We start from the raw sequence: 22,593 nt of genomic DNA, 5'->3' as shown, positions 1-22,593 counted from the left end.
TATAAAAATATTTATAATAAAAATCCTACAAGCTAAATAATACGAACATGATATGAAATCATATAGCTTAGAAGAAAAAATTTATTGCGGCAACAATCATATACTATTTACATTGATTATATGTTTGAGATCGCATTAGTTGTCGATTTTAGTAGTTTTAAGTCATGTATGAATTCGTTTCTTATTTTAGAGTTGAGCAATTGAATTTACCAATTAAACATAGAAAAAACTGAAATCTGATTTCAATTACAAAAACCTCATTTTCAATTAAGTTCCACCAATGAGCTGTAGCTGTAAAAAACTTAACAAATGTGTTATTTTAAAAAAAAAAAATTATTACTGTTTCAATCAAATGTTACAAATAAAGTATCTATCTGTAGTATAAAATTAAAAATAAGGGGAATGATAAATAAATTTAAATCAATATGTAATCAGCTTTGTGTAAACATCCGTCATCCATCTATACTATATATTATATAGCCGGTATTCCCTATTACATAGCTGGAAAAATAGCATTAAAAAATACTACCAAAAATTACATTTATGTGTCTAGTTTAAAATAAAAAAAATTACTTTGACTTGTCACTCTGCGTTCGTATGTGTTGTACGAGTGGGGAAAAAGTCAAACGTAAGAAGAAAAATCAATAAAATTTTTCGCTGTATGCTGTGTAAAGGATTTTCAAGCAAAATAATTACAAGAAAATAAATATTTTATACACAAATTTAGCAAGCAAAGTGTTAAAAAACGAATATAAAACATAAATGAATCGTGGCCAAATAATTAAATAAATAAAACGTTAAAATATATAGGAAATTGCAACGCCCATCTCGAGGTATTACACAAAAACGGTAAAAGGCAAAGTATACATGTACATGAAAAAAAAACAGTGAAAATCACAATTTCGCGGAAGACGAGGGTTCCTTGTTATTACATTCAATTAAAAAGAGGCCATGGAATTTTTGCAAAAACTGTAATAAAGTTCAAAAGTTTGTTGAAAGAAAAAAAAATAAATTAACGAAATTGTGGTAAAATCAATAGACAAATGCTATGTATATGAATATTTTTGGCAAAAAGAAAACTATGCATTTTCAAAGTTGTATTTTTTTTGTTATAGGCATATAAAAAATAGACAATTTGTAAAAAAAAATGTGTAAAGTTCACATATTATTGTGTTAAAAGTTAATACTACTCTTTAAATGGTTATAATTGGTGTTTAGTTAATTTCTTTGACTTTGTGTGTTCGTCATCTTTGTTGTGCTGTCCACTTTTTTAGTGGACATGTTATTGCTATGTTATTTTTCATGACGTAGACTGCGTTATTTGACATACTATTTTATGATTGAAAAGTAACGAACGTAACTAGTGTAAAAGAAGAATGAGCAAAAACAAATGCAATCACAATTGAAATTTAAATATTTGTTTTTTTTTTTAATATAAATATTAAGTTTGGGATGCCGGTAAAACATAAAATGAGACCAAGTTATTTACATGTTAATATTTTACATAGTTTATTTTTTAGTAAAAAATTATATTTATATAATGTATTTTAATTAATATTTTTCTTATTTTTTTGTATATTTGTTTTATGGTGTTAATTGTTTTTTTTTGTTATTTGAGACAGAGTTGTTTTACATGATGTGATGATTGAACAGAGTTGTATACCAGTAAAGGGCAAAATATATTTAAAAAAGGGGAAACGAATTATCATCCCACAAAAAAGCTATAAAAATACATAGTATTTAATTGATTTTATTTATTGATTTTATTTTTGCTTAAATTTGACCTGTACCCTTTAGTGTCTGCCAACTCAATCTAGGTGATTAATAATTTATGTCTGTAATTTACAGATGATGGGATCATTGTGAAAAATTAATTTTACATATTTTTTAATACATATGTACCTATCTAAAATCATATATTTTCTATAACGTAACTTGTATTTGTTGTGTTTTGTTTGCAAGATTTGAAAAACATATCGTTACCTAAACTGCATACCGCGCAAACTTCAAAATCGGACTGACTAATTTTTTACAAATAGGAATTTTAAAAAACCTCAAATGCTCTGATTACCATTACTTTAGTCTTAACTAGGGATATTTGCATATTTGTTGAGGATATGTAGTACATTTGATTTATAAATAGTCTTTAGTGAAAGTCAGTCAGTGTCTGCATAAAAAAGCCTTGCATGGTATTTCAAATTATTAGACAATCCATAGCATTGATTTGCGCTGAATCCACTAAATTCTCCATTAATGATTAAAAAATCTCTGCATTTTTTTCTATAATACTATTCAGAAAAAACTACCTATTTTAGCTTAATTCAAATGATATTACATATTTGAATATAATCATAAAGTCAGAAAATGTCACATTTAGTTATCAAAACATTCAGGTCGAACAAAATGTGTGACAATTTTGTTCGGAATGGTTTCAATTCCGTAGTTTTTATTCCGATCGATTTCGTTTTAGGTTCTTTGGATTCCGTGTAATTTTTAATTCCAAATATATATTTATTAATTCTGTATTTCTGATTTTAATTTAACAGTGTTTTTTATATTAAAACATAATTGAAGTTTTTGGTACAGAAATTGATTAAAATTTTTAGAAAAACAAATAAATACAAAAAAATATCAATTCCACTTTGAAAGCTGAAAGTGTTTTCATTCCGAAGGAAATGTGTGTTTACGTTACACTTTCGATCGGTATGAAATACTGTGACAGGCCTGATTGAGTAATTTATGATTAAGAAGAAATAAATTGTAGCTGCCTGTGTTGAGAAAAAATTCGGAAAAATTTCAGAAAATCAAATTAAAACAAATAATATACTTTTACCAGCGTTTTAAAAGAAGTATACAAAAAATATATTTGTTTGTAAAATGTTGATCCAACCATTTTACCGGTTTGAAAGAAAATTTTTCTGATGGAAATACATAAAATTTGGTTAACAAAAAATCGAGCGCGTCCATTATATTTTTTTGAGTTTTCAATTATGTATTGAGTTTTTTGAGTTTACAATTAATGTAGTTAAGCTAACGTTTAACTGAAAAATGTATTTGATGTACATTCCAAAATGTTTGGTTTTTAGTTTTTTATAAAATGAATTAAGAAAAATGGAATTTTATAAAGATTATTATTATTTTTTTGGAAATTTTTTACGGTATTTGAAATTGTGTGAAAGTGAACGTAAAGTAATAACTTTATGAAATCTTAAATACTATGTAGGTATCAAAAAGAAAATTAGTTTGTAAAATTACGTTGAGTGAAATTAAATTTCGGAAATATTCGATTGATATATTTGCTGATTTTTATTAGTTATCTAGAAAGTACATGTATATCTAACATATCTATAAAACATCCATACGGGGGAACATTCCGCTTAGATTTTGGTACCACCCTCGCAACAATGACATCAACAGAAAATATGAAAAAAAAACAATTCCTTTACATTAATTTAACATTTACACTATGTGTATATGATGTACTCTGTAACATGAATTGGTTTTGTTAAAAGAAATAAAATAAATCACTTGATTCAATTTAAAGTAACTAACTAACGTCCACATCCAATTTCTCGTCATTCTGTTATTTCTTTTGTAAATTTCTTTGTTGCTTATGATTTCTACAGCGTAAATATTTTTGTTGTATTCGTTTGCGCCATTCATGCAGCAAGTGATAAGAAATTTTAAATGAAAAATTCTGTTATAGAGATTTGGTTGCTTGCTTTTTTCTATATATATTCATACTAGTACATACAAATGTATGTATTTTATTTTTTTTAAATCCATTTAAACAAAAAAATAATGATAAAAACGAAATGAAACAAAATAAAGCATAAAAAAAATCATCAGTTCAGAACAAACAACGCCTCTAGGTCAAATAAAATTTCAAATAATTGCTCATTTTGGATTTTAATTTACATATAAATAAATAATTTAAAAATTAATAATAAACACAGAGAAATTAAAATTCTGCTTTGTAGTTTAAAAAGTTTTAAATAGTTAACTATGAAAAAGTGTTTTTATCTAAAAGTTGGAAATGAGTTAATAAAAATTTAATAAGTGTGAATTTGAATAATTGTTATTATTTACATTACAACTGAAGTTTAGTAAAAGGTTTCTATAAAAATCTTTCAAGTCTGTTCAATGAACTTTTTAAATTTATGTAATTTTATTTTCTAATGCATTTTCCTTGATCTAATACAATTTGTTGTTTATTTTTGTTTGTTTAATCAACAGGTCATCTTAAATATAAAACGCTATCTTATCTACCGTTGAAACAACACCGCCACCACCTCTTTTATGCAGGTCTGACGACGAACACCACAACTCTCTATAATTTTAAATAAAAAACCATTGAATACCAGTGATTAATATTAATCTATACTGGTGTTTTGCCGGTTTGGAAAAAAAAGACACACAAGTACATACACATACATACCTATACTAACACACATTTGCTAAGCAAAAGATTGTGTAAAAAAAAAAAAAAATAAAAACAACTTGTTGCTTTTATTATATTGTTCTATTGGTGGTGCTGTCACTGCTATACTACTGCTGCTGTTGCTGTTCGCTTGCTTGCTGTCAGAAACAAACATTGATTGCAACAATATTTTAAATTTGATTATTAAACGTCTGCGTCTCTTCTTACTCTAGTGTAGACGTATCTTGTGATTAATTTAAATCAGTTAAACTCTCCCCTAAACAAGGAGAGTTTAAACGAACAACAACAAAAAAAGAAGAAACAACAAATCTCTACAAGCAATAAGTTTTCGAGTGTGTACGTTTGTTTTCTTCTAAAGCGGTTTTTTGTTAAATCTTAAAAATTAATAAACTAACAACAATGGCACCTGTTAGGGGAGATGGTATGCGTGGTCTGGCGGTTTTTATATCGGACATAAGAAACTGTAAGTAAATTTTTGTATATAAATATGTATTACTAATTATTTTTAAAATTTATGTTATTAAGGGCTAGTTTTCTATTCGTTAGTTAAACCTGGTTTAACTTATGAAATAAATTTAGTTGAAGTTTAACCAACGATTACTACACCATTTCCAATTGTATTTTAGAAGTTACTAATCAAGGCGAATTAACAAGGTGATTGCGTCCGGGCAACAAATACAACAATGCAAAAACAACAGACATTTTGTTTTTGTTAAAATGTAGAATGTTAGCGAATTAAAATATTACTATGTTATTTACAATAACAAATGTAAACAAAAACATAGTTTGACAGAACATCTACATTAAACCACGGCGAATTAAGAAACAGCTGATTTTTTGCACTCACCTTGTTAATATGCCTTGTTACTAATTGTATTTCAGACATTTTTAATTATACACTAGGATCGCCTGGTGGCCGAAATTCGACCACTTTTAAAACGCTTTTTACCACTTTTATGGAAAGAATTTTGAAATATTTTTTTGTATTGTGCATATCTAGAGAAAAAAAACCTTTTAAACCATATATGTTTCATCAAAATTGGTGGACAATAACATACACAAAAAAACGTGTGGCCTATTTATATATAAGATATTTCAAAAATTTCCAATTGAGTTTCAGAAATTCTGATCATATTTTAGATGTTTCTGAAATACAATTTGAAATGGCATAATATTTATCAAAGTAGATCCGGAAAATAAATATAACAATACAATAGACAAAATATACATTAAAATTAGTAAAATAATAGATATTGCCAGTGATCCAGAAAATATAATAAAAATTACTGAAAATAACTTGTCCACAAATCTAAGTGTAAAAATTACAACATATTTTTAGTTAAAACAATATATCAATTAAAATAACTATTTTGAAATAATTTCGGTTGTTACAGCTGTCGCTGAGCTGAAAATCCTTCTTAAAGTTACAGTATTCAGATTAGTTGTCACGACCAAATGAAAGCTATCGCACTACCAAGTAGGCTTCCGGGGTATCCCTATCGATTTTTGGGTTCTAAGAAAAGATAATCGTTTGACAAAGTAGAATTACAATATTTTTTATTTAAAATAGGAAATTTTTCGACTACTTTTAAAACGAAATACTCACCCCTATCGTGAAAAACATGTGAAATTTATGTTCCCATGAAATATTTATTTCCCTCGAAGGGAAAATTGCTATCGTGATATTCCCCTAAACTTTTCATTCACAATAGTTGATTTTGTTCGTAGCAGCTGTTTATTGTTTACAAAATTTCATCTAAAAATTTCACAACATGGGGAATTTTTTCACGTGAACAAAGTTTATGAACGAAAAATGGGAACATATTTCATGTGAAATATTGATTCGCGATAGGGGTGACTATTTTTTCCCCAGATTTAACTTAGTCGAACTTCTTCAATCTTTTGAATAAAAATATAATTTTAATGTGACTTGAAAGTGGAAACAAATTTTTAACCGATTATGGACTAGGTGCTAATTTCAATCCTAACTCAGTTGTCAAAAACCTAAGTGGAGAGATTTATTTATATCTCTCTATTGAAACGAACGAAAGTTTTTTCGATTTAGATTTGTATAAAATAACTGCTCAGCAGATATGGAGGAGCAATATTGTTATATGTATAATTACTCAATCAACATCCGGTAAAATGTTATAAGGTGCTAAATTTTTAAGCCAACATTTTGGTGAAAGTTATGAAATTCAAAAATTTTTAGGACTACTTCAAAATTTCATAAAACTTTTGTTCCACCAATTTTTATTAGCAAAAAATTTCTAATAGATATAAAAGAGTTTTGTCAGCTTACAATATTAAAGTGATAGAGTTTAAAAATTATTTAAATACATTTTTGAAAGCGGAAAACGATATACTTTTATCCCAACACATTTCGCTGAGGCACATCCAAGATCATTTGTGAATGTTTTGAAAACTGAATGAAATGGCAAGCTTTTAAGAAAGACCCTTTATACTCAAATCTCGGCTGCCATTAAAAACAATTTAAGGGACAAATACAAATTTCGTAATTAGAAAAGCATCTCTGTATAATTTATTTTATAATTTAAATCGATTAGTAAACCAATACTATTTAGCTTAAGTTTACACAATTAAAATCATAAATACTTTTAAAAATCAGTACTTCTTTTTGTTCATACTAGCTTTTGATGTCCTAAAGAAAAAAATAAAAAAAAATAATATAAAAAGGTACAATATTTATTAAATCTTCATTGAAATACATATACCTTCGGAATATTTAAATATTTGCTTTAAAAGTACAGCAATATCAATTCGGTACAGAGCAGGTTAAATAAACGTGATTAAATGAAATAATAAAGGCGAATGCATATTTATCGTAAGAATTTGTTTTTTAAGCTTTTTAAGAATACAAAAAAATTAACAAAAAATTATCAGCAATAACGTCAAACTCATTAATTTTGTTTGTGTATAATTTGTTGTTTTGTTGTAAATTAACATTTTTTGTATAAAACCATATCTGAGAATACAAGACCAGTCTAACTAAACATAACTGCAAAGTCATTATGTTAGTTTTATAATTAAAATAATTATTTTGATGGATTTTCTTATTTTTTCAAATAAAAGAAAAACTTGAATTAAAGTTTAATAAAAAAAAATTTAAAACCTCTCGTTTATCTCTGTCTATCTCAGTTACAGCAAAGTGTTGAAATCCTCTTAGTCTGCCAGTATGTTTGACAATTGTTTTAAACATGTCTTGTTTAACATGTGTTATTGATTTAAATAAATCAATACATTTTACATTAACTCCCACATTTAAGCTGTGCTAAAATGTCAATAGCTTTATGTTCTTATTGTTGTATATGTCATCATAATTGAATTAAACATTTATTAAATAATAGGGGCGTCAAATATTTTATTTGTATTTTCCAAATACGTGTCTATAACATTTAAATATCATCTTCCCTTTCACACCAATATTTTTTTTGTTTTGTATTTTTTTTTTTGTTCTGTCACAAACAAAATTTTGTAATATTATTATTGTTGGCGCTAGAACATTCAATTATGATAATTTAATAGTAGATGTCTGCTAGTAGTTAGATTTGAGTTTTCATGTATTTTTGTTTAATATTACTATAGAAGCTTTAGGTATGTATGTACTTGTACATAATAGTAAATAAAAGGAAAATACTGATTTGTACATGTAACTGGTACTTTATGGTTCAACGAGTTATGTATAAATAAAATATGTATGTACAAATATCTATAGTGAAATATTTGTATTATGATCTACGTAAAAAATAATTTTTTATTGCAAGTTAAATGCGTAGAAATTGTTTCTACTTTTATAATTTATTAAATTAAATATTAGCTTCATTTTATATTAAACAAAATTACAAATTATTGTGATCATTGACCTTTACATGTGAAGAATTAAACTGTCAAATTGACATTTTAATGCGAGAAAAGAGATAAGCAAATTTGTTTATATTTAAGATTAATTTGTTAGTTAGAATTGAATATGCTGTGAAATAAATCTAAAGTTTTTATGATTAATGGAATTATTATTTTATCAAAGGTTTTTTAAAAAAAGAATTGTTATGGAAATTTTGGGGTTAAACGGGGTAGACGTTGAAAACATACTCAGAAGTTCTGGTATGCCGTAAACATCAGATTCCTACGAAAGTGATAACTTAAACCTTAGATAAATACACATAGATCGGAAATTCTCCTGTCAAAGACCTAACTCAGTTGTCAAAAACCTAAGTGGTTGAGTAATTTTTTTGATTGTGTTTTTTCCGCTATTACTTTCCCTATGACTAATATGTTTTGTAAAATAAATATTTTGTTAAATGAAAATTAACAAAATCGTTTCAGTAGAACCAGAGTTATAAACCAAAATGTGAGACAATCTCCAAAAATATTTTTAAAAAATGTTTTCCATATACGTATTATGTATGCAATTTTGCAAATATTGTTCCTATGATAAAAGAACAAGCTCTGTTGAAAATGGTAAGAAATTTGTATGAGGGCTAGTAAAATCATGGACCGATGATTTTACTAGCCCCCATACAAATTTCTTCCCGCAATATATCTTTATGGTACATAAATGTCTTTGAATACAAAATTTTGCAAAAAAAAGTTCCATGCTAAAAAGAAATCACAAAACGAACGTAAAAAATACGTAAATTTATTTAAACTAGAATCGCAAGGTGGTCAAAATTCGACCACTTTTGAAATTTTTTATATTGTGCGTATCTAGAGAAAATAACATTTAAACCATATACGTTTCATCAATATTGGAGCACAATAACACACTTAAAAGTGTACCAAAAAAAACGTATGACCTATTTATATATAAGATATTGAACAAATTCAAGAAATATTTAAATATTGGCATATTATACGTATTTATAAATTTATTCACTTTTTACGGAAATCTTTGTAGTCACTCTTTAATGTATATTTACTAATGATTGTCTTCTTTTGTCACATAAGAAACTTGGCGAATTTTGTTTGTTTTTTTGTCCGGTATTATTCTCGAACATTACCTCGTCCATGCGCCACATACAAATCTTGGTCCGGAAGTTACATAAAGTCTGCCAGTACATAAGTTTCATTATCCATCACACAACAGGTGTATTTTTTTTATAAAATTTTACTAAATTTTTCTCTAGTTATTTTGTTTCTAAATTCTTTTCCGAATTGCGATCTGAAAATCTTTTGAATTTAAACGACTTCAACCCAGCATTAGCTATGGCACTGTGCACAAAATAATCAGAGCATTTAACATTACGAACTGCCTTTCTGATAGAATTGTTCGGTGTTCTTCGAAAGAGTTGTTTGACTTGTTTTGACTTTCAATGTTCAAGTCTTCCGTATACTGTTTAATTGCTTTTGAAACAGTGTAACGCTGAACCTTCAGATCTTTTGCTATTCTTTTGAAAGTCCTTATTGGATTTTTTTGAAAAAGTTTTATTTATTTTTTTTTAAAGAAAGGATAATATCTGACATATTTTACATTTTAACAATCCATACAATAACGCTGTATTAACACTTATAAATAAATTCTCTTCTATCTATATACATATATAAAAATGAAATGGTCCATGTATGTAATGTCATCACGTAAGAACGGCTGGAGCGATTTGGCTGATTTTTTATTCGATTCGAAATTTTCAGGAGATGGTTTGTAAAGGAAAAAAAATTCAAAAATTCCGGGTAAAACTCGGAAATTCTTTTTTTGTGAGTAATAAAAAATATCCCTAAAGTATGCAGTACAAATTTAGATATTTTATTTGCAAATAAATAAGAACAGGCAGGTGTATGTGGGTTGGAGAAACTTGAGGAACTTACATTAGTAAATGCCACCGGGGGAAGCCGGGGCGATCAACTAGTTTTATATATAATATTATAGCGTCTAGTCAAAAATGTCTACGACCCCTATTACAATACAAAATTGCCAAAGTATCTTGATAATTTGTTCTCATAATAAAAAAGTAAGAGCTATATTCGGCAGTGCCGAATCTTATATACCCTTCACCAAATTATACTTCAAAATAAAAATTTTAAATATTTTTAGGTAAACAACATTTTTTTTTTTGCAGTTTTTTTAATTTTTTGGAAAAAATATTTTCTAATTTTTTAAATTAAATTTTTTTTTTAATTTTTAAATTTTTTTTTTTTAAATTTTAAATTAATTTTTTTTTTTTAAATTTTAATTTTTAAATTTTAATTTTTAAATTTTAAAATTTTTTTTTTGGTTTTTTTAATATTTAGCGAAAATAAACTTTTGGTGAAGAAAAAAATCGGGTTAAAAAATTTTTAGGACCAACTTACTATGGTTTTAGTCTTTGAAATATCTATCATTATACACATCTGCTCAAAATAATAGATACACCGAAATTTATTTTTTAAAAACGAAAAAAAATAATGGTATATTGTAAAATTATAAAAAAAATTCAGTCGATTTTTATTTATAGTTAAAAGGAGAGTAAAAAACAAAAACAAAATATTTCATAATTAATAATAAATATTATAAAGTAAATTAAATTTCTTAAATTTCGAAAAATTTGGTGCTCATAATAATAGATACATTTTTAAAAATTCTTATTAAACAAAAGCTAATAAATTTTATCTTAAAAAAATTAGTTTATTATTAAAGTAAAGCTAGTATCCAGTATATCCACCTTTGTTTTGTAAAACTTTCTCCACTCTTCTGGGCATACTGGATATCAAGTTCTGACACTTCTCCAATGGAATCTCGTACCATATTTTTTGCGTTTTCTCCCATAAATCGTCTTTATTTTTGAAAACTTCCTTCGAAAGCCTTATCTTTAATTCACTCCACAAGTTTTCTATTGGGTTTAAATCAGGGGATTGGCTGGGCCAGCTTAAAACAGGTACGTTATTCTCCAAGAACCAGTTTTTAACTAATCTTGAACTATGTTTTGGGTCGTTGTCCTGCTGGAATGTCCATATTAATGGCATATTTTCCGATGCATATGGAAGCATTACGTTTTCCAATATGTCTCTATACCCACTAGCATTCATGGTATCTTCTATTCGGAATATCGGACCAACACCATTCCATGAAAAGCAACCCCAAACCATTATGTTTACCCCGCCATGTTTTACCGTCTTTTTTGTAAATTTAACGTGGAATTCTTTTCGTTTTGGTCGGCGTACATTTCTTTGGCAGTCGTTTCCAAACAAATTTATTTTTGTTTCGTCGCTCCATAAAATATTTCTCCATTTTTTTTCGCCTTCACACCCGGACCATTGTAAGTGCTCTTTAGCAAATTCTAATCTTGTCTTGATATTTTTTTGGCGCATTAGTGGCACTTTTCTGGCAATTCTTCCCGGCAATTTAGCTTGTAAAAGACGACGACGAACTGTTTGTGGACTGATTTCGTTACATAGCTCCGCAGAAATAGCTTTCGATGATATGAAAGGGTCTTTTTTAACCATAAGGACGATCCGCCTATCTGTTTCTGGACTGGTTTTCTTTGGTCTACCGCGAGTTTCTCTTTTTTGTTTTTTAGATAAAGCATTTTGGACAAAATGTAAAGATCTTCCTATGCTCTTTGCTATTTCCCGTAATGATTTTCCTTGATTTCTCATCGTTTGAACAATTTTTTTCTCATCTTCGGTACAATGATGATTTCGTCCCATTTTCTTCAAAAGAGTCCTATTTTTTATAAAATTGTTGCTAAAATTTAAATTATACTTACTGTTTCACGTAAATAGGAACAAAAAATTGCACAAAAAAAAAATTGTATATAAACAAATTACAAATTACTGATGTGTATCTATTTTTATGAGCAAATATTTTTTTGTAATTCAAATAAATTCGTTTTTAAAAATCAACATGAAAGCAAATAGTTGCCAGATTTTTGACTGACATGACATTGCCAGATAGAAATTTTAATAATATGATGTATTCTTAACGCTTGCGAGGAAATTTTCAATGTTACCGCCATTTAAATTTTTTCCAATTAGGTGTATCTATTATTTTGAGCAGATGTGTATATCCATATTGTCTATATTAATGACTTAAGGTAGGGTCACACATGACAAATATTTGACGAAAAAGACGTAACCACTAAATAAAATATACATATTTGAATTCTTTTATTTCAAAAACTTATTTTACTTTGGACGATTCAAAACAAAAAATTTAGTTTTATTTGATGCTGTTTGATCTTACAAAACACTAACAAACACTACTAAACACACGTCATACAAATTTGTTCTAAAAAAAGTGGTTACTCTTTTTAGAGCAAATATTTGCCATGGTGACCCTACCTTTAGTAATCCAGATGTATTGAAGATTTGGATTTGGTCTTCAGAAAATTGATTTCAATAGACAGACAGACGAACATGGCTTAATCGACTCCGCTATCTATAAGGATCCAGAATATATAATATACTTTATAGGGTCGGAAATGAAAAATGTAGAAATTACAAACGGAATGACAAACTTATATACATATACCCTTCTCACGAAGGTGAAGGGTATAAAAATTAAAGTTAATCATTGCAAAATATTATCACACTTAGATTCCATTAAAAAAAAAAAACTATAACATTTAACAAAAATTATTTAATGCCACAGTGAATGATTTATTTTTATAACTAAACATAAGTGTTAATTTGTGTAATTTGAATAGAATGAGGGGTTATTTTCGGTCTCTAATAATACTCTACTTAAATTAGCAGTGTTTTCAGTTTTATTAAATGGAGTTTAATGTACAAGTAAATTATTGGTATCGATTTTTCATTTAGCTAAGAAACCAAACATGTAAAACAATCGTTATTATAATAATAAATATATTTTTGTATGATTTTGTTTTAAGGTAAAAGTAAAGAAGCGGAAGTTAAACGTATTAATAAAGAATTGGCCAATATACGCAGTAAATTTAAAGGTGACAAAACGTTAGATGGTTATCAGAAAAAGAAATATGTGTGTAAGCTGCTATTTATATTTCTACTGGGTCATGATATTGATTTCGGTCATATGGAAGCCGTTAATTTACTATCATCGAATAAATATTCAGAAAAGCAAATTGTAAGTTCTTTTATTTTCAATTAAATTAAGAATTGAAATATTAAATAATTAAAATTTTTCTATGTTTTTTAAAGGGCTATTTATTCATATCGGTATTGGTTAATACAAATAGCGATTTAATACGTTTGATTATACAATCAATCAAAAATGATTTGCAATCACGTAATCCCGTGCACGTTAATTTGGCCTTACAGTGTATTGCCAATATTGGCAGTCGTGATATGGCTGAATCGTTTTCCAATGAAATACCAAAATTATTGGTATCAGGGTAAGTAAAACAAACAAACATAAATAACAAAACAAATTAAATTTAAACTGGAATTTTTTTCTTTTTTAGAGATACTATGGATGTGGTTAAACAATCAGCTGCTCTTTGTCTTTTGCGCTTATTCCGCTCTAGCCCCGATATTATTCCCGGTGGCGAGTGGACTTCTCGCATTATTCACTTATTGAATGATCAACATATGGGCGTGGTGACCGCTGCCACTTCTCTCATAGACGCTCTAGTTAAACGCAATCCCGACGAATACAAGGGTTGTGTTAATTTAGCCGTTTCCCGTTTGTCACGCATTGTCACGGCCAGTTACACAGATTTACAAGATTACACTTATTATTTTGTACCAGCCCCTTGGCTGTCCGTTAAACTTTTGCGTTTGTTACAAAACTACAATCCGGTTACTGAAGAGCCTGGCGTACGAGCCCGTTTAAATGAAACTTTAGAGACTATTTTGAATAAGGCCCAAGAACCACCAAAAAGCAAGAAGGTACAACATTCAAATGCCAAGAATGCGGTGCTATTTGAGGCCATCAATCTCATTATCCATAGTGACAGTGAGCCGAACTTATTGGTGCGTGCTTGTAATCAGCTGGGTCAGTTCTTGAGTAATCGTGAGACCAATTTGCGTTATTTGGCTTTGGAATCTATGTGTCATTTGGCTACTTCGGAGTTCTCACACGAAGAAGTTAAAAAGCATCAAGAAGTTGTCATTTTATCAATGAAGGTAAGAATATTTGTATTATTATTATTTATACATATTAAAGAGATAATTTTTAAAATTTAAAATACTAGATGGAAAAAGATGTTTCGGTGCGTCAGATGGCTGTGGATCTGTTGTATGCCATGTGTGATCGCAGTAATGCTGAGGAAATTGTACAGGAAATGTTGAATTATTTGGAAACCGCTGATTATTCCATACGAGAGGAAATGGTACTTAAAGTGGCCATTTTAGCTGAAAAATATGCAACTGATTTTACTTGGTATGAAGATAAATAAGAGCTTGCTTAGAAATGTTATATTTTATACCAGTTAATTTTGTATATTTCTAGGTATGTTGATGTCATTCTTAATCTAATACGTATTGCTGGCGATTATGTTTCCGAAGAGGTATGGTATCGTGTCATACAAATTGTTATCAATCGCGAAGAGGTCCAGGGTTATGCCGCTAAGACTGTTTTCGAAGCCCTCCAAGCACCCGCTTGCCACGAGAATATGGTCAAAGTCGGTGGCTACATATTGGGCGAATTTGGTAATTTAATTGCGGGCGATTCGCGTTCTGCTCCCCTGGTACAATTTAAACTGCTACACTCGAAATATCACTTATGTTCACCAATGACTAGAGCTCTCTTACTGTCGACATACATTAAATTCATAAATCTATTCCCTGAGATACGTACCAACATACAAGAAGTATTCCGTCAACACAGCAATTTACGTTCAGCCGACGCTGAGCTTCAACAGCGGGCCAGTGAATACCTACAATTGAGTATTGTGGCATCCACAGATGTGCTGGCAACAGTGTTGGAAGAAATGCCCTCGTTCCCGGAAAGGGAAAGTTCCATATTGGCCGTGTTGAAGAAGAAGAAACCTGGTCGGGTACCAGAAAATGAAATACGCGAATCGAAGAGTCCAGCACCAGCTGCTGTACAAAATAATACACATGCTGCTACCAATCACAAGTAGGCATATTTATTTTATATTAATTTATAAATAAAACAAATATTTATGAGTATTTACTTTCTGTCGTTTGCAGAGTAAACAGCAATGCTAATACAGATTTATTAGGTTTGAGTACTCCACCAGCCAATAATACCGCTAACAATAGCGGCACTTTAATAGATGTTTTAGGCGATATTTATGGCAGCACCAACAATAATACCGCTATATATAATACCAAAAAGTTCCTATTCAAGAACAATGGTGTTTTATTCGAAAATGAAATGTTACAAATTGGTGTTAAAAGTGAATTCCGCCAGAATCTGGGACGTCTTGGTTTGTTCTATGGCAATAAAACTCAAATACCCTTAACGGTAAGTTTTTACACTTATTATGAATAATTTTTCAATATTCTCAGCAGGGATGGAAAAAGAAATATATGTATCGAATATTCAATTATGTAGTTATTTTTTTGGACCCAGAGTACTAAAGCTGTAACGTTTTTTTAATTTCACATTTTCTATAAAAAAAACTGTTATACACTAAATTGTCTATAGAAAAATCTATTATAATTAAAATTGTCTATAGAAAAATCTGTTATACACAAATTTGTCTATAGAAAAAAGTGTTATACACAAATATTTTTATTTTAAGTGCATCAAATAAGCACTGTACTTTTTAACATGAGATATTATCAAAAAAAGTTCGATCGTATAAAATTTCCCATCCCTGATTCTCAGTGAATACTTTTACAAGAAAATATAGGAAGATTTTGAAAATTTATTAAATTATTTTTCTTCCAGAATTTTACTCCTGTTTTACAATGGGATGCTGAGAACGGTTTAAAGCTGAATGTTCAAATGAAACCGGTTGAGCCCACCTTAGAAGCTGGCGCCCAAATCCAGCAATTGTTGACCGCCGAATGTATAGAAGATTATTTAGATTCTCCCACAATTGAGGTGAATTTCCGTTATAATGGTGTACAACAAAAGTTCAGCATTAAGCTGCCGTTAACAATAAATAAATTCTTTGAACCAACAGAAATGAATGCCGATTCATTCTTTGCTAGATGGAAAAACTTAAGCGGGTAAGTGTGAAAAAAAAATATTGTGTTTCAATTAGCGAATGAAGTTAAGTCAAACAATTTTAGCAAAATTGAAACTAGGCTACATAAGCATTACTGTGAGACCAATATTGTAAAAATTGGATGAGAGGTTAATATATAAAATTTGAACATCGATAAAAGACAAACCAAAGCGCATTTAACATTTTTGAGCAAATTTAAATTGTGTATGACTATTGTTTCCTTCCAAATTGCATCTTCAGGCGTCGAAAAGTTGGTTTTGATCCTGATGTATTAAAAATAAGTTATTATGTGTCATATCGGCACTGTACAGTAGATGACCTATACATAAGATCTTTGGAATACTCAAAATTTCACTTGTTTTTGACAATCTGAGCGACTTTTCCCTATCGATTTCTTGCTAAAACTATTGCCGTGATTACAAATTAATTGTCAAAACAGTTCCACTGTTCTTTCCGTAGGAAAAACTTTCTGTTGAGACAGCTGTCACTGTGTTTACAATATTATTATAACTTTCACCATGAGTGGTAAGGGTATGTACTAGGGTTCCTACGCTGGAAAAATTTCTTCCCGGGAATTCCCGTGAATATTTTTTTTGGTAAATTTTGGGGAAATGTTTGTCGGGAATTTCTTTATAAGTTTTCAGATTCGTTGCGATTGTCAAATTTGTTGGTAATTTAATTATTCTATTATATCCATAGATTTTTTCGGTTCTATCAACAAATAGTCAGTTGGCAGTTGAAATAACCAAATTTGTTTTAACTCAACTCAAGCCACAGTTGAAATATTCGGTTATTAAGAATGAATAAAATTTTAAGTTTATATTCTTAAAGGTGCCTAACATTTACACTTTTATGGATATTCATATTTAGAGAAAACTAGATGAACCCGGTCCGCGTTGCTGGCCATTAGAAAACATCTGTTTTATATTGCATATCGATCTCGATTTTAATATACATTGTCGGACAAAGTCGGTGAATCAACCTGCAATGTTAATACATGTAGTGGCATTTCGGCTGGTTCCAATGAATTCAAAAATTCAGTATGGAAATTTCTTATTCATGACCCTATAAGCAAGAGTATTACAGACCGAAAATTAAAATCTGACCCAAAAGGCTTCTCTGAAGACACCGTGAAAATATCATCAAAATCGGTCCAGCCATTTTTGAGTCCATACGGAACATACATACACACATCCATTTTTATGAAATATAGGGCATTAACGGTATAATGTAAAAATTGGATTTTTACAGACCTCTCCGCCCACACACCTAATATCAAAAATCTGTCTGTACAGTGATAACCGCTGGGCTTTTCTGAAGATTCCCTGAAAATTGCATTAAAATTGGTCCAGCCGTTTTTTATATATATAGATAGAATTAGCGGTATAATATAAAAATTTGATAATGCCCCTCCGCCCACAGACCGAAAATCAAAAATCTGACCTTACTGAAGATTCCCTGAAAATTTCATCAAAATCGGTCCAGCCGTTTTTGAGTTCATTCGGAACATCCATACATACCCACATACAAACATCCATTTTTATATAAATAAATAATAACAATAATAGTGGTTTAAATTTGATTATGTACAATGTGATTTGAAAATCTTCTCTTTCGAAACTAACTACGCATGTTATATATATTTAATATATTCGAAATTCTTAAGTGTTTTAAAAAACTACGCGTGTGACAATACCGATCAAATGCCACTATTAAATTAGAAACCCTTAAAAAGGCTGGATCAACATTGTACAACCAAATAATAAAAAATTAAAAAAAGGTTGCTTTTTGAAAAAGTCAACAAAGTTTTGAATTTTGCAAAAAAAAAGTCAAAAGTTTTTTAATTTGATTTTGATAGATCGTTTGAAAAAAAGTCCCATTTTGAAAAAAAAGTCAAAAATGTTGTTGATTTTGCAAAAAAAGTCGGAAGAAATCGGTTTAAAAATTTGTTCACTTTACATGAAATTTCCAATATATGTATATTAGAGTGTCCCTAAGAATTAAATGTTTGAAATGTTGAAACGGTACCCGCTGAAAACTTTCGTAATGACCTAAAATACCACCAAAATTAACATATTTTGTTCCTACATTTCTTGTTCTAGTGGCCTGGCGATTTTTTAATAACTTTAAAATTTTTTAACCAATATATGTCTTTTATATCTTATTAGAACGATAATTACGTACACATTTCGATTCTTTTAAATTAAATTGCAAAAGTAAAAAAAAACAAAATTTGTCCGAATACTGAATGAAACTGAAATTTGTATGGAATTTTAAAGTTGAAACAAGTATAAATACAATAACAATAATAAATAAAATGCAAAAACGCATATTTTATTGTTAAATTTCTACAAAACACTTTTCAGTTCAAGATGAAAAAATAACAGTAAAAATTAGCTGGCAAAAAATTGTACTAGGGAGGTTTTTACAAATTTCCCGGGAATTTAACCAATTTTCCCCCTACCCGATTCCTTTGGATTTTTGTTGGGGATCCCGGGAATTTAAAACATGAAAATACGGACAACCCAGTTGAAACGCTGATTTTCTGACCAAAAAATTGGAAAATTAATAAATGTTACAAAAATCTCAAAAAAAACTTTTGTATTGGGACAAAATTATCATTTTAATCGATGCACATTACGAAAATTCAAAATCCTCGAGATTTTGTAAATGACTCTAACCAACAAATCAAACTAATTTGGTGAACTTAATTTTTTTTATTTTATGAAAAGTTATTTGTGAAAAATTATATAATTGTATATAGAACATTTTCAAACTAAATCGTATTAAAAAATAAATTTTGTATTCTCAAATATAACTTTTTAAAATAATTAATATTTGTTTGGAATTAATAGTACATTTGAAAATATTCGGTTTGTTTCGAATTAGGCATTAATTCTACATAAAAAACACGATATCGGTGGGACTCTAGAAATTATAAATTATTTGTCTTTTCTCTTTTAGCGAACAACAAAGAGCTCAAAAGGTCTTTAAAGCTCAACAGCCGTTAGATTTACCTGGTGCTCGCAACAAACTCATGGGTTTCGGTATGCAATTGCTGGAAAGTGTTGACCCCAATCCTGACAATATGGTGTGTGCGGGTATCATTCATACACAAACACAACAAGTGGGTTGTTTACTCAGATTAGAGCCCAATAAACAGGCACAGGTTGGTACCACATTAACTTTTCACACTTTTTGAATATAGAACTTATATGAATCTTTTTATGCACATATTTTTATTAAAGATGTTCCGTTTGACAATACGTGCCAGCAAAGAAAGTGTAACCCGAGAAATATGCGATTTGCTTTCAGACCAATTTTAAGAAACACAATATTTATGCAAAATATTGTTAGAGAAATGAAAACTGCAGAGACAAGCAAACAAACAAGAGGGGAAAATGCAACGACATTTCTATTAATTAAATATTAATAACAAAAAAAACCAAGCAAGAACAACAATAAATCATTAAACAAATTTAAAGAAAAAACAAGTAGTTAAACAAAAAGGTATAAATAACAATTTTAATAATATTAATTATAATAATTATACTTACATACAAAAAAAAGCTTGCATTCATTTTCGATGACAAAGATTTATATTTCAAAATTATAGATTTTCCTTTAAAAGAAAAACAAAACAAAAAAAAAAATACAGTCCGAAAAAAATAAAACCTGAATTATAGCACAATCCTTAATAATTAAAAACATTTCTAATTAACACCCAGATCCTGTTAAACACTATTACGATTACTACTATGCCCTACAACTTTAAACTCAAATTCGTATAAATAATTACCAATTGCAATGAAAATATATCATTATTTCAAATACAAAACAAATGAAAACCAACAACAAACAAAACAAAAAATTCCTCGAAATGTAAAACTCTACACTACACTATACTATATTATTATATAAATATGAAAAAGAAACCAACATAAATAAGATCATTTAAAATATAAATATTGTAAAAAATATATAATATATGTTAAATAAAATTAAAGTTAACTTTAATTTCAAATAACCTTAAAAATACAGAGATTTCTTTAACAACCATTTAACATAAATAAAACTAAATAAATAACGCATTGTTTTTAAACAAATGTTAATTCAAAGAATTTACATCAAGACTATCTTATATAGGAAAACTAAACCAACAAATACAAACTAAATAAACTTTATATATTTCCAAATACATACATACATACGTGTTTTGAAAACTCTCCGCCACAGACAGACAGAAAGCATGAACAACTCTGATAAACAAAACTGGAAAAAAGTCATAAATGATTAAAACTACCTACATTTTAAGCTCAAAACTTTAAGAATTAATAAACAAAAACAAGCAGTTAAAGTGTTTAGAAGAAATTCGATAATGAAATTAAGTTTTAAAAATGTTTGAGAAAGATTTAAAAGAATTTGAAATTGTTAAAAATATAAACTTTTCAATTGAATCCTGTTTTTAATTCTTTTTCAAACATTAAAAAAACAACTCCTTTTCAATCCCTATATTCACAATGAATTTTTAAATTTATAAAAGTTTTACAAATCTTTGATAAATTAAAAATATGATTATGAGTAAGGTGATGAAAAGTCTATGCAATACTTTCTATAATATTATCATAACAAATTATGTTGAGTTTAAATAAATTAAAAATAATTGTTATACAAACTTTTGGTATTAAAAAAAATTATAATATAGAAAATAAATTAAACTTCATTAATATCAATTAAAATTACATTTTTAATTCCTAAATTACGAAAAAATTTACAAAATCAACTGGGGTGTCCGTTCAATAACAAAAAGCTATTAGGAATTTTCACAAATTGTTTAAAAATTTTCAAAGCTTTTTCCAAAACAAATTTAGAATTTTTAAAGATTTTTTTTTTTAATAATTCGTGATAGTTTTTTGTTATTGAATACACCAAATTCCAGCTATTTGAAATAATTAAAATTTGATTGATATTTTAGAAGTTTAATCATAAAACAAAAATAAAGCATAGAGTAAACTTAAATTAAAAATATAGAGAAAATGAGAAAAACCCCCATGTTTAAAGAAAATTTTTAAAAAATAACGTTACTCACAAAAGCAAATTAAAACTCCTCCCAAAAAAAACTTAATTTATATAATTTAAATAAATATGTATAATTTTTCAGCAACATAAACGTTAAAAAAAGAAGAAAATCTCATTAGACAAATAATAATTTAAACATAAAACTCATTTAAAAAAAACTGCAAATAAAACAAAACAAAAAGCATAAAGTACTCTTAAAGAAGATCTTTAAAAAATAAAAAAATAAACACTAATATTCCCATTTGTTGAACAAAATTTATAAAAAAAAACAAGAAAATATTTCTTATTTGTTAAATAGACATTACACAATAATTTAAAGTGTATTGTAGCATTGTATTAAAAACAATTTAAAAAAAACACATATTTAACCAATTTATTATTATTTTTATTATTATTTTCAAAAATTCCATTTTATTATTATTTTTTTGCTTTTTTATAAAAAATATTTGTATAGTTATAAAACAAAACAAAATAAACAACAAATAAATACTTATTATATTTTGCGAAAGAAAAAAACAATAAATAGTATTAAAAACCATATTAAAACGTTTAGTTTTTTTCTTTTTATATTTAATTTTTTATATCATCCATTTAATTGTCTAAAAAAGTTTGTTATCAAATAAATAAAATATATATATACATACTATATATAAATACAACACATTATTTAGTGTCATATATTATGAAGGTAAAACATAAAAAAAAGAAAATTTAAAATAAAGAAAACAACAAAAAAATAATAAACATTATTTAAAATATCAAAGAGTTTAATTTTCGAACTAAGTATAACTAGATCTTCACTCCAAAACCGAAGCTCAATTTGTGATTACTTCTGGTTTTTATAAAATATCGAGTTTTTGAATGAAAAAGTAAACTAAAAACGGCTTTAACTTGGTAAATACTGCATTTTTGGAAAAATTAAGCTCAATATGGGATAACTTCTGATCACTATCTAAAATCGAGTTTGGAAGGATAAAGTTAACGAAACTAAAAAAGGCTGTAACTTGGTAAATATTG

The 22,593-nt window shown here is 27.8% G+C and overlaps 1 protein-coding gene across 5 annotated transcripts; it reads left to right on the top strand.

Annotated features, from left to right (window-relative positions):
* Positions 1 to 552: 552 nt before the first annotated feature.
* AP-2alpha (adaptor protein complex 2, subunit alpha) lies at positions 553 to 20,205 on the top strand. 5 transcript variants are annotated; one of them, XM_065501739.1, is made up of 11 exons: positions 553 to 628; positions 4,237 to 4,904; positions 13,267 to 13,478; positions 13,553 to 13,746; positions 13,816 to 14,479; positions 14,548 to 14,735; positions 14,805 to 15,434; positions 15,509 to 15,785; positions 16,215 to 16,498; positions 19,462 to 19,666; positions 19,746 to 20,205. In XM_065501739.1, exons 2-11 carry the CDS (start codon positions 4,841 to 4,843, stop codon positions 19,821 to 19,823), a joined length of 2,796 nt encoding a protein of 931 aa, XP_065357811.1. In that variant the 5' UTR covers positions 553 to 628; positions 4,237 to 4,840; the 3' UTR covers positions 19,824 to 20,205. The 5 variants fall into 5 exon arrangements, with proteins under 5 accessions (XP_065357811.1, XP_065357809.1, XP_065357810.1 ...); XM_065501737.1 differs by having other exon boundaries at positions 585 to 833; XM_065501738.1 differs by having other exon boundaries at positions 585 to 849.
* The last annotated feature ends 2,388 nt before the right edge of the window (positions 20,206 to 22,593 follow it).

This window comes from Calliphora vicina, chromosome 2, assembly GCF_958450345.1.
Source record: "Calliphora vicina chromosome 2, idCalVici1.1, whole genome shotgun sequence".
Classification (NCBI taxonomy): Eukaryota; Metazoa; Arthropoda; class Insecta; order Diptera; family Calliphoridae; genus Calliphora; species Calliphora vicina.
This window is presented reverse-complemented; position numbering and strand designations above follow the sequence as displayed.

What these genes read in the sequence shown, in the direction of transcription:
- AP-2alpha (XM_065501739.1), top strand. Translation starts at nt 4,841, where the DNA reads ATGGCACCTGTTAGGGGAGATGGTATGCGTGGTCTGGCGGTTTTTATA. An exon ending in CCAAAATTATTGGTATCAGG is followed by an intron (nt 13,747 to 13,815) that starts GTAAGTAAAACA and finishes TTTCTTTTTTAG; the next exon opens with AGATACTATGGATGTGGTTA. An exon ending in TATGCAACTGATTTTACTTG is followed by an intron (nt 14,736 to 14,804) that starts GTATGAAGATAA and finishes GTATATTTCTAG; the next exon opens with GTATGTTGATGTCATTCTTA.